We start from the raw sequence: 12,098 nt of genomic DNA, 5'->3' as shown, positions 1-12,098 counted from the left end.
GAATTTTTAATTTTTCTTTTGGAAAATAAGTGATAGAATTCTTGAAATTGTTTGTGACTGTTAAACAACTTTTCATTATTTCTATCAACACTTCTATTTTTGTTGCGAGGATAGGACATAAGCTATATTTTCTTCCAGGTAAATTTTCAGAAGTAGGGAACTTACACAGATTCTGAAATACAATTTTGTTTTCATAGGTATACATACATATATATGGACACAGGTGCACATATATGTATATACATAAAATATCTGTGAGAAAGCTTAGTATTGATATATATGTCTTTTAGATTATGTTTTAAGCAATCATTAATAAACACCAATAAGCAGTTAAATAACTTAATATTCCCACTCTGATACTATAAAGTAATTCTTTTGTTTTACTATGATTTTTCTCAAAAATGAATATGGGAGTATTTTTTCTACACTTATTACTTTATTTCTACCCTCATTATACTCATTACCTTTATTTTTAATGAAAGAAAAAGGCAATGTGTGATCAAAGATCAGAATCATTAGTGGAACTTTTAATATTTTTAAATTATAAGGGTAATAAAACAGAAAATTAGAAAGGTAGAAAAAAATGAAAGACACTTTATTAATAAATTTTTATTATCATTACATTTTTTTACTATGCATTTTATTTAGAATCAAACACAAACCCCCTACTACTTTGCATCCTGCTTTATTTAACTTTTATCATAAACATTTGTCCAAATTGCTACATGATCTTCATAGCTATCATTTTTAAGACTCTACCGATATGCCTTTGTGCATATAATCCATAATTTAAAATGTATATGTAATTAATTTTTAATTACATATTCTGTTATTTATTAGATTCAATTCAAAGCAAACATCAGAATTTCTATAAGATCAAAATTTGCTTATAGCTCACGTCAATGTATGTAATAAACCGTAACAATTTTCTCTCCTTTGTCCATTCTGTCATTTGTTTGATGCCCATAGATGCAATGACAGAATATGTATTTTACAAGTGATATAGGAATTTATCACAGTTAACACTTGTGTATAAGAAGTGAAGGCATTTGATAGTTACTAACTACTATGCTATGCCTATGGTATGCTTAAGATGCCTTGAAGTTTAGCTTTCTTCCACCCTGACCGATTAAAATTAACCCATCTCTTCTCCTTCCTTCCTGTAGCAGTGTGCTAGAATTTTTCTCAGAGGGCTTAGCCATTCTACTGCCAGTTACATTCACTTATGTACATGCTCCGACCCCCTCCACCCTCCATCATAAGCTCTCGGTAGGTAGGAATGGCTCTCCCATTTTTGGTGGTCCTTGGACTGCTGATGTAGTATCCTACCTACAGTAGATGCTCACCAAACGTCATGACACCCTGCTTTTGTTTTTGTCTTTGATGTTTGCCGAAGGCAATACTGGGAAGTGTAAAGATGTTGAAGATGTTTACTCTCTCATTTCTCTTCCACCAGTGGGATGGAGTAGGACCTCTTCCAGACTGTGCAGAACCACCAAAAGGGATCCAGATGCTGTGGCACCCATCCATAGTCAAACCCTACCTCACACTGCTCTCTGAGTGCTCAAATGCAGACACGCTGGAAGGGGCGGCAGGCGCCCTGCAGAACTTGGCTGCAGGGAGCTGGAAGGTATGATGAGTTTGTTACAATAAGAAAGAAATCTGGAATGATGAGAAAGTCCTTAGGAAATATGAGAAGTCCAATTTTGAGAAGTGCAATTCTAATAAAGTTTCTAAGGATGTTAGAGAAAGACCAGTTCCATTGAACTGTTGGACTTAGAAAGGTATTTCTTTTAAAAATTCTTCTTAAGGGCTCAGGGGTCGTTGAAGAGCGCTACAAAATACAGAGGAATAGATGTAAGTATAGTCATTGAAGATGCTATGAATGCTTTCCGTTATATTTGTGTAGCTGAGCTACTTCATTTTCAGGGGCAACTGACATGTTGAGACTTTTCAAAGCACTGTCATTGACAGTTAAGGGAGCTGATACCCAAACATGTCATATGAAAACTGCTGTGAATCCTGAAATGTTGTAGCTGGTCCTGTCCCCAAAGGAAAAGAATCTCTTGCATTTTTAAATTACGGGATTACAGAGGATAATAGTTATCTTTGGCAAAAGGTTACAGTAAAGCAACTTTATGATTGGGAAAGAGATTAGGAGGGTCTTTTTCTCTGGGTCTTTACAAATACACACTGTTCCAGGTCGGTTCTCACCAAAAATTTTTCATGACCTTCTTTGTGGGTAGAAACGGATTCACGATAGCAAAGAATTCCTGAGTTTGGTCACTAATAGTTACATGGGCTAACTTGCCTTATCGCACAATAGAGTGTAACCTCTTAGAAGAACTGAGGGCATGTAGGGAAAATATCAAGACCTCCACCTTCAATTACTCATTCATTTAACATCAATGCCTGGGGGTTGGGATATCCATAAATCAATCTTTTCTTTACCATTCATTTTCTTCAAAACAATATTAATATAGACACATAGCTACAGATAACTCTCAGAAGCTCAGTACCATGGGTACCACAGGTATTGGCTTCAGTATCGTGTAATAATACATTCCCTTCTTATTATACCTTCCAATACCTGACTCTTGTCACGTCTCTCTCTGCCATCTTCCTTTCCATGGCTACAGTGTCAGCTGCAGCATTTTCTTTCTTGGATGTGACCTCCCAGCTCTTGGGACCCAGACCCTGATGATACTTCCCAGGAGCTGGCTACTTACTCATGCATGGCAGGCTCACCTCTTCGCTTGAGAGTCTTAGGAATGAACATAATTATCCCTTTCCCTCCCTGCCCATAAGGCATCACTAATGCTGTACCTTAAGAATTCAGTTTGGGATGAACTTGAGGTGAACTTGTCTCTTGCTTTCAACAAGAGAAAATCTTCAAATGTAGAGTCTCACCAAGAAGAATGACAGAGTATAGCCTTGCATAAGTAGGAAAGAGATAGTAATGGAAGTCACTTCCTTGAACTTGCCCTTAGCATTAACTTCCCTCTAAAGTTAGGAGGCTTCAACTCAGATCACAATTCAAACCTAGGCTCTAACTTTTCTAAGCTTTGTGGTCCTGGGAAAATTAAAGCACCTCAGTGTTTCTCAGATGCATCGTCTTTAAGCAGAGGAGATCGTGGCGGCTTCACCCCACATCATGCAGATCAGTCGCAACACTAGATGCAAAGATGCAGGATGTCATAAGCTAAGGGTTTGTCACTGTATATACCCAAGAGCACTAAGTTGCTGCAAGTCCCCACCCAGCTCCCTGGCTTTGGAAGATGGACTAGAAGGGGATGGGAAGAGAAGCTCCAGGTTCCAGGCCTGAGTCTGACCTGAAATGCAAAGCCATCTAGATAGTGGCAAATCAAGTTTGCCATCTCTTGATTTTTTTTTTAATGAATTATTGCTTTACTTGAGAAACACTTAGGTTTTTATAAGAACAAGTTAAAAATGAAGAAATGTCTTTGAGCTCTAGAGGATTTTGAATGTAAGTCTTCCACCTTTGCTTTAAAAGTTAAACTCTATGTTCCATGTGCTGAAAAAGTTAACTGGAAACATGGAAAATTTATAAAGATACAAATAAAACTTCTGGAGTTGAAAACAACATCTGGAATGAAAAATACATGGAATGGAATCAACAGCAGATTAGACATTGCAGAAGAAAAGATTAGTGAACTGAAAGATAGCAACTGGAAACTATACAAAATGAAACACAGAGGAAAAAGAAAAAAAAAATTGACAGTTCATCAGTGAGCTTCAAGTGACCTGATGTGTAAATGGAGAACCAAACAAAACAAGAGAGAAAGGAGGAAGAGAACAGAAAAAACTATTTGAAGAAGTAATGTTGAACACTTTCCAAATTTACTGAAAACCGCAAGCTCACACATCTAAGCAACTCAAGAAACTCTAAGAGAAACATGAAAGGTTATCCCAAGTTACATTATAATCAAGTTGCTCAAAATCAGTAGTAAAGAGATAATCTTAAAAGCAGCCAGAGAAAAAAGACATGTTACATACCAAGACTGTGCCACATCTCAACACCACATTCAAGGATCAGTGTCACTAATCATTCATTTATTCATGTGAGTCCTTGTTGAGTTACTAAGAATGTCCTCTAGAAGACAATCTGGTCTATAAGGCTTCTAAGGGCAGAAACCCATTCCATTTATTTCTTTGTACCCCACTGCTCAGCCCTATGCTTGGCTGAGCAATAATGCTCAGACACAAGCTTTTAACTGAACTCGTGTCTATGTCCAGATGTCTTTCTTGTGGATAACAGTCTTTTATATTTATAAACATCTATCAGTCACTAAGCAGTTAATAGCACATATTGTGGCCAGGCCATCTTCAAATGGTCACACTTTATGATTCTTTATTTGGTCCTTTGATTCAGATGGGAACATGTAGTCAGTACAGTCTAAAATTGATAGAAAGGAGGAGTTTGGGGAGAACTATTTTCATTCCAGTTTCCAGACTCATCAGTGCTTTTCAGGATGCAGATTTTGATATCATTGCCCAGTTCCACAATTCCTGCTGCAGTATTGGACTTGCTGTTTAAATTGGTAATTAAAGATACAGGCTCTGTATCTCAAGGTAGCCAGGTCTGCTGGGAAAGCTGCTGAGATAAGTCTGGGTCTTTAGGTGTTTAGAGTAATAAAACAATAAATTTATAGTTTATACTATTTTATACTAATTTATTTTATACTGATTTATACTATTTTGATATTCAAAAATTCTCTCCTACTTTGGGTTATATAATGAGAATTATGGAAGAAGTCTGATAAAAATTCTCAGTATTTTCTAACAATAACATCTTGCTGACTGTTTTCAGTGCATAACCCTGAACATTAGTTCGCAGTTATCCCCAGTATGACATTTATCCCCACATATCCAGATGCACTGATTTGGTAAATTTTTCTATTACTAATAGAGACCACTGAGAAAGAGGCAGAATGGTCTGGAACAGCTGAAATCAACATCACAAAAGCTGTTCTGTACTTTAGACAAAATTTAACAACTATGACTCTCAGATTTCCCAGCCCTCATCAGATTTCAAGCAACAAATTAAAAAATACAAGGAGTTACTCTTGTAAGCAGGCACACAGATCTGCCTTAAGAAGGTAGAGTAGACACCCTGACAGCAAAGTGAAAAGATAGAAGAGTTAGAAGAAGTAAATACAAAGATGCAAGAAAGAAAAAAATGTCAGAGGCCATTCAAGGTTTCAGCTGTTTCATTTATTCTAATTGTGAATGGTCATAATGCTGACCCTCCGTTATCAGAAAATGTTTAATTATTACTTTAGATTATTATTACTAATTATTACTAAAGTTACTTTAGTAACTTTAGAAGACAGAAAGCATTTTAAAAGACTTTTATCCCAATGGCTAAGGTAGAATTTTGAGTCTCAGGATGTCAACCTTACTTATAGGAAACACTGGCTTTCCTGATAACTCCAGACAAATGGAATAGTCCTCAGGCAGGGCAAAGGGCCGTTAGGACATATTTGTGCATTGTTATAAATATACATACTTATATAAGAATTTTTTTATCAAAATACAAATACACAAGTATGCATAAAGGTCAATCATGTTATCATCACCTTTTGTATAATTTATTAATGTACCATATTAAATGGCAAGGGAATATGTGGGAAGGGAAGATAGATAATCTATAGGAATGATTTGAGAAGATTGTCATTAAGGCAAACACTGATAAATAGTTACAGTTTTTTAAAGATCGAGAATAAATTGTACCAAAACCAAACAAAGAAATCCTTACTTTAAAAAAGCTTGATTTAAGTAAAAAAGAAAACAAAAACTGAGCAATTAAAAGATTGACTGAAGACACAGAAACAGCATCAAATTTCATGCAGACAGCATTACCATCTAAAAGCTAGGGTTCTAAGAATGTGTTTTTATAGCAACTGTTGAAATTTAGTGGCGTTTTTTTAAGTGTCCTTAACGTTTATGGCCCAAACAAAAGCAGAAATGTGAAGGTAAAACACCAGAATTTTGCATGGAGAGAGCTTTTTATAGACCTCATCATCTGAAACAATAACTTCTCTTTATGGGACGATCGTGCACACTCTTTTTCAGTGACAAATTGACTAGCAAGCTAGATCTTCATAATGGCCCAAATACTTTTTAAACTTTAAAACACTCATTACTCGGTTTACAAACATCAGGAAAACGTAATGGCAGAAGCAAAGTGAAGTGATTTTATTAGCTAACATGGACTTCGGTTACGTTTTTCTCATTTACAGTAAAACGATTTTGTTTGTCACAGAATATTAAAACAGTCGGTTACAGTAGTTTGAGGAGTTCCAAAATGTGAATGAATGCTCTTTCAACTCCCATTTATGGGTTATTTTTATTGTAACTGAACTCTCTGAAAACTCAGGATTAGAACTGTAGAAATACATGTGTACTTGCTATTAAGTCAAACATTTTAGATATCTTTGTATGGTCAGTTTTCTCCCTAAAATGTGACTATTCTCAGAGAGTCTATTAGTTGCCCATTTATGTTTAAAGTAAGATGGAATAAAGAGATACTTGGATATTAATCTGTTAATATTTAATGAAGTAACATGATAGGAATGTAGATTTACTGAGAAGGAAACAGAATCTCTGGCCATGTGGCACATATGAATAAAAAATAAGAGAAATGGGAAATTTGAGACTTGTTCCTAAGGACAGGGGCAATGCTTTGAAGGCATTGAATTTAGTTCAGCTTAGCAATTAGTGTATCATTAAAAGTGAACCAGGGCAGATGAGTGGAGTGCAAGAAATAAAAGTAAAAATCGTGGTTTAACATCTAAGACAAAGGTCTTTGTCCTAGTTAACAGTGTGATGTAAAGCATAAGGTTTAAATGCAAAGAAACAGGGTGGTGAAAGATCATGATGAAAATGGGACATGTAGCATCATGCCTAATGGGTTAGAAATGGGGCCAAAATAAACACAGAGGTTATCTGAGGACTCAGCCCAATCAGCAGGCTCCTAGAGACAACACATTGAATTGGACCTGATGCCCAGCCTGAGGCAGAATGAGGATGGGCCCAACCTCAGGAGGAGATAGAGAGGAGCCAGGGTCACCACCAGGTCATTGGTTCTAATCCCACAATATTTAGTGGTTACTTCTAAGACCCCAGTAAGTAGTATTGATGCCGAGGGCTGCACCTGTATTAGAAATGCCACATGCATTCAAACTGACTAGAGAGTAAGCCCATTTTTAGATAGTTTGTCTCTACTTTCATCATTGTCATTGAACAGCAAAATGCTAAGTTACAGAATTACATTCAGAAACTGTAGAAACAGCTAAAGCTGAGGGATTTCCACTTCCACCGAAGAGGCCAAGATGGAGCACCAAGTTCCTTTAAGTAGTAATAATAACAACAACAATAGCAACAAGCCAGAGAAATATATGAAACAATGGTTGTTAAAACACTAAGCATTAGTCAATGAAGAAACTGATCTCTGAGAAACAGGAAATAAACAAGGTGAGCCCTGTGATTGTCCCAGCTCACTGTCTTGAGAGAGTTTCCAGACCACAGCACAAAGATTAGGAACCCAGGAGGAGCTCAGCAGACTCTCTGAGCTAAGGAGATGGAACTGAGTATCTAGGGAGACCAAGGTGACTAGAGCTTATAGGACAGAGCACCAAAGAGGAGAAAGCCACTCATAGAAAGAACCCTAGAAATATGCAAAGGATCTCCCTCAGATATTCAGCAGAGATTTGCCAGTGCATGCATGTGAGAGAAGTATCCAAGGCTGAAGAAACAACCTTCTGAAATGATTAGACAGAATGAAACTTGGCACTTACACAGGAATGGGCATAATGTGCATTTCCAAGTGCCAGATAGGAAAACCTCATAATTCATGGATCACTGGGAAGAATACTCTCAGGTCTTGCCTCAGTATTGAGGTATAATTAGCCCTGGACTGAATATGCTCTAGTCTTTCCTATCAAATCTTAAAAGTAAGACCCAGAAGAATCAATAGTTTCCAAGTAAATTAACTACATCCTTGAATAAAGTTTAAAAATACCTATAGGAGTACAAAAATATCCAGCACCCATTGCATTAAAATTAATAATGTCTGGCATCCAATTGAAAATAACCCTACAAGCAAATAAACAGGAAAATGTGACTCGTAATGAGGAGAAAAATCCACCATTCAAAACCAATTCAGAGCCAACAAAGATGTTAAAAATAGCAGGCAAGCAGTTATTGTAACTCTACTACATGTGTTCAAAAAGTTCATTAGAGTCATGGAAAATATATAACAGGCCCAAATAAAATGTCTAGAGTTGAAAATAAACTGTCTGAAATGAAAAAAAAAAAAAAAAAACACATGGAATGGGATTAACAGCAGGTTAGACATTGCTGAAGAAAGATTAATGAGTTTAAAGATGGCAGTGGAAACTATACAAGACGAAATGCAGAGAGATTAAAAAAAACCCTACAGATCATCAGTGAGCCTCAAGTGGCCTAATATATGTGCCATTAGAATTTCCAGAGGAGAGGAGAGAGAAAGGGGAAAGAAAACAGAAAAAAAAATTTGAAGAAATAATGGTTGAAAATCTTCCAAATGGTTCCAAATTTTTCAAATTTAATGAAAACCACAAACTCACATATCCAAGCAGCTCAAGGAACCCCAAGCCCAAGAAACATGATGAAACTATACCAAGGTGCTTCGTAAACAAATGGCTCAAAATCAGTAATAAAGAGAAAATCTTAAAAGCAGCCAGAGGCGCTTCCCTGGTGGCACAGTGGTTGAGAGTCCGCCTGCCAATGCAGGGGACACGGGTTCGTGCCCCGGTCTGGGAAGATCCCACATGCCGCGGAGCGGCTGGGCCCGTGAGCCATGGCAGCTGAGCCTGCGCGTCCGGAGCCTGTGCTCCGCAACGGGAGAGGCCACAACAGTGAGAGGCCCGCGTACAGCCAAAAACAAAAAGCAACCAGAGGACAAAAGACATGTTCCATACAAAAATAAGGATGACAGCTGATTTTTCACCAGCAATAATATTAGTGAGAAGACAGTGAGGCAGCATCTTTAAAGTTGATTTTGGTTTGGTATCTAGCCGGTACAACCTGTCTCTATAGGAAATTCCCAGGATTCCTAGAGCAGCTGTAAAACTGTAAAAGAAATCCTTTCTGAGCCCAGTTTAAGACATGGGCTACCCTGGAAGCCGGCATGGTTAATTACCTGAGCAGTGGGGACACAGAGGAATTCTAATGTGGAAACTTCATTTTAACTGTCCCAGCATGATCAGAGCTGTGGTGGCCCAGGACATGCCACTCAGTATTGTGTTCTTCCGGCACTGAGGGCAAGCAAATATTCATAAGCCCTGCATCAAAAGTTCTGTTCCCACACGCAGAATTGAGGGATGAGTCTGGCTCTAGGAGAGACTCCCAAAGAAATATACGATCTCTTCAAACCCTGATTACACTTTTGTGGAAGTGGTTGGAACTTGCTGATCCTAGCTAATTGCCATGGCTTTGATCCTTTTTATCTAGTGCCTTTCAGTGCAGAATGCTGTTCTTAAGTAATACACACGTGGTACTAGAAATCAACCTGACATTTTCTTTCACCAGTTAAACATTGTTACTCTCCAGCTGTGAGCCAGAAATTAGAAGACAGCTGACATAAAGAGATGAATGTGACTTTGTAACTTCCCTCAGGTACCGATAATAAACATGTAAACAAAAAGCCCAGAAAAAAACATGATAGATGCTATAATAGGAGTATATACACAAGGTGTATACATACATATATATACACACACACGCACATATATATATACGCACACACATATACACACACACACACACAAGGCAAAAGGGTGTCCCAGGGGTCATTTTTACAAGGAAGAGGTCAGGGATGAGGAACCCCACTTCCAACATCACTAGTTAAAACCTAGGGCTAGGAGTCAATGATTACAGTTCATTTTAACACACTAGCACATCTCATTAGTTAGAGAAATTCTAGCTGCTGTAACAAAGAGACCCCCATATATGCAAGGTCTCAAATGAGATAGGAGTTAGAAGCTATTTTCTCTGGTGTAACAGGTAAGGGAAGGTGCGTGAGGAGGGAAGCTCCCCTCCATGAATTATTTCACCCAGGCTGACAGCTGTTCTGCCATCTTCAAGGTGTGGTAAAGATGTGATCTTCCAAGGCTACTCTTAGGGTCATCATCCGCTAGCGAGAAGCAGAAAAAGAGCGCAGATCCACAACCAGGAATGTTCTCTTTCGAAACTCACCTGGAGCCCTCGTTTTGCCTGATGCAAAAAGAAAAAAAAGTCACAAATCTAGACACTTCTAGCAAACTCAATCAAATTCAGCTATTTCCCAGTCCCTCAAGGTTTAACACTTGGCCACATTTATGCTTGTCTTCCTTCATCTTCTCCTGCCCCCCTGTGGTTGCTGCTAAGCTTAGGGGTCTTACAGGCATTCGTATCCCTGTGGGGGATGGAGATTGGGTATTCATTTCTGTCTGGAATCATTTCTCTCCTGTGCTGCCTCTTGCCCAGGACAAGCCTCCTTGTCCTATTGATTTCCCAGCTGGGACAGGGCAATTGGAGATTGGACCGTCTCTGGTCCAAGGTGCTCTCCTGGCCCACACCTGCCTTCCTCACTGTTCAGCTTCCTTGAGATGCAGGCACAGTCCATGCCTGCCATTCTGATGCATCCCAACCTCCTGGCCAACTAACCCTTCTGCAGCCCTGGATCCTTAGCCTTTTTTCCTGGCTAACTTACACAGCCCACCCACTCAAGACCACAGAAACACTCAGGGGCTACCCCGTGCCACACTGGGGCCACAGGAATCCTCTTCTGCCCAGCAAGTCCTGTTGCCATTCCTACTGTGCGACCCCTGCTCCGTGATGGTTCATGGCGGGACTTCCTGAGTCTTGTGCAACCAGCACTGAGGTCCAGGAAGGGCAGCAGAGCTTCTGTCGACTCTCTGCTCTTCTGTCTCCCAAGGGCTTTTATCACCAGCCTCTCACACTGAGGAGGACCTGTCCAGGGGCACTTCAGGTGGCAGACCCCAAAGATACTTTTACATCTCTCACTTCCTCCCCAACCTGGATCCTTTCTCTCCCCTGCTAGGAAGCTCTGTGTGGGATCTGAGGAGGGGTCATAATATTTTCTGTCTATTCTCATTCCCTTTCAAGTCTATCCCATCTTTCACCTGCATCTGTGCTTTCTACCCTTAAACACTGTTTGCTGCTTTGTTATCTGTCCCATCCTGACATCACCTCATTGGACCAAATCATGGTGGAGCCTCTCTCCAGGAAGAGCCATGGGCAAGGAGGAGAAGAAACAGCATTTATTATTTCAAATTGTTGTCCCATCACATGCAAATAGAAGACATCCTTTCCTGACACAAGGCCTTTCTCATTGTCGTTCCAATTATACATGACTTCTTTTCTCAGATTTGCTAAATCCTGGCAGGTAGTTCTCAAGAACAGATTGAAACGTCCAGTAGCTCCATTGACAGTACTAGAAGGCCCTTTAACTCGGGAGTTTAGAGGAGTGCCAGATGGGTTTTTGGAAGACTAAAATAATAACATGAATTGTTATGCCAAAGTGAATTGGTGAATTTGTAAGGGATCAGATCAACTATAAGTGCAGATTGTCTAACTTATCCTGTGTTTCTGAGAAGCATATGAGAGTGGTGGTCAATCACACCAACTCTGAGGCACTGCTCCCTGGGTTCAAGACCTGGCTGAGCATCTACAACGTGTGACCTTTTCTCATCTGTCTAATGTGAATAACAGCAGTGCCCACTGCATAGGGGTGAGATGAGGACTAAATGAGTTAGTACAGGTCTAAGTGTTAGGTGTGTCTTAGCTGAGATCATTTTGAGGGATCATAACTTTCTGGAGGTCCTCATTGGGAAAGCATCTCACCAGGAACAATTTGGGTCCTGTTTCTGTGCTGTTTTCTCCTGGACCAGAGCTTCCTCCTCCTCCTCCTCCTCCCCTCTTCTCCTCCTCCCCACCTCTTCTCCTCCTCCCCCCTCCCCTCTTCTCCTCCTCCCCCTCCCCTCTTCTCCTCCTCCCCCCTCCCCTCTTCTCCTCCTCCCCCCTCCCCTCTT

The 12,098-nt window shown here is 39.5% G+C and overlaps 1 protein-coding gene across 1 annotated transcript in view; it reads left to right on the top strand.

Annotated features, from left to right (window-relative positions):
• Positions 1 to 12,098, top strand: part of CTNND2 (catenin delta 2) — a 257,170-nt gene that overhangs the window by 135,472 nt on the left and 109,600 nt on the right. Inside the window, exon 6 of the mRNA XM_027125377.1 lies at positions 1,457 to 1,630. Coding sequence (XP_026981178.1) covers positions 1,457 to 1,630 — 174 coding nt within the window. The remainder of the gene's footprint in view (positions 1 to 1,456; positions 1,631 to 12,098) is intronic.

This window comes from Aethalodelphis obliquidens, unplaced genomic scaffold (assembly GCF_003676395.1).
Source record: "Aethalodelphis obliquidens isolate GAN/ISIS:26980383/991018 unplaced genomic scaffold, ASM367639v1 scaffold29, whole genome shotgun sequence".
In the NCBI taxonomy this organism is placed as follows: domain Eukaryota; kingdom Metazoa; phylum Chordata; class Mammalia; order Artiodactyla; family Delphinidae; genus Aethalodelphis; species Aethalodelphis obliquidens.
Note: the sequence above shows the minus strand (reverse complement) of the source record. Positions and strands in the feature narration are given on the sequence as shown.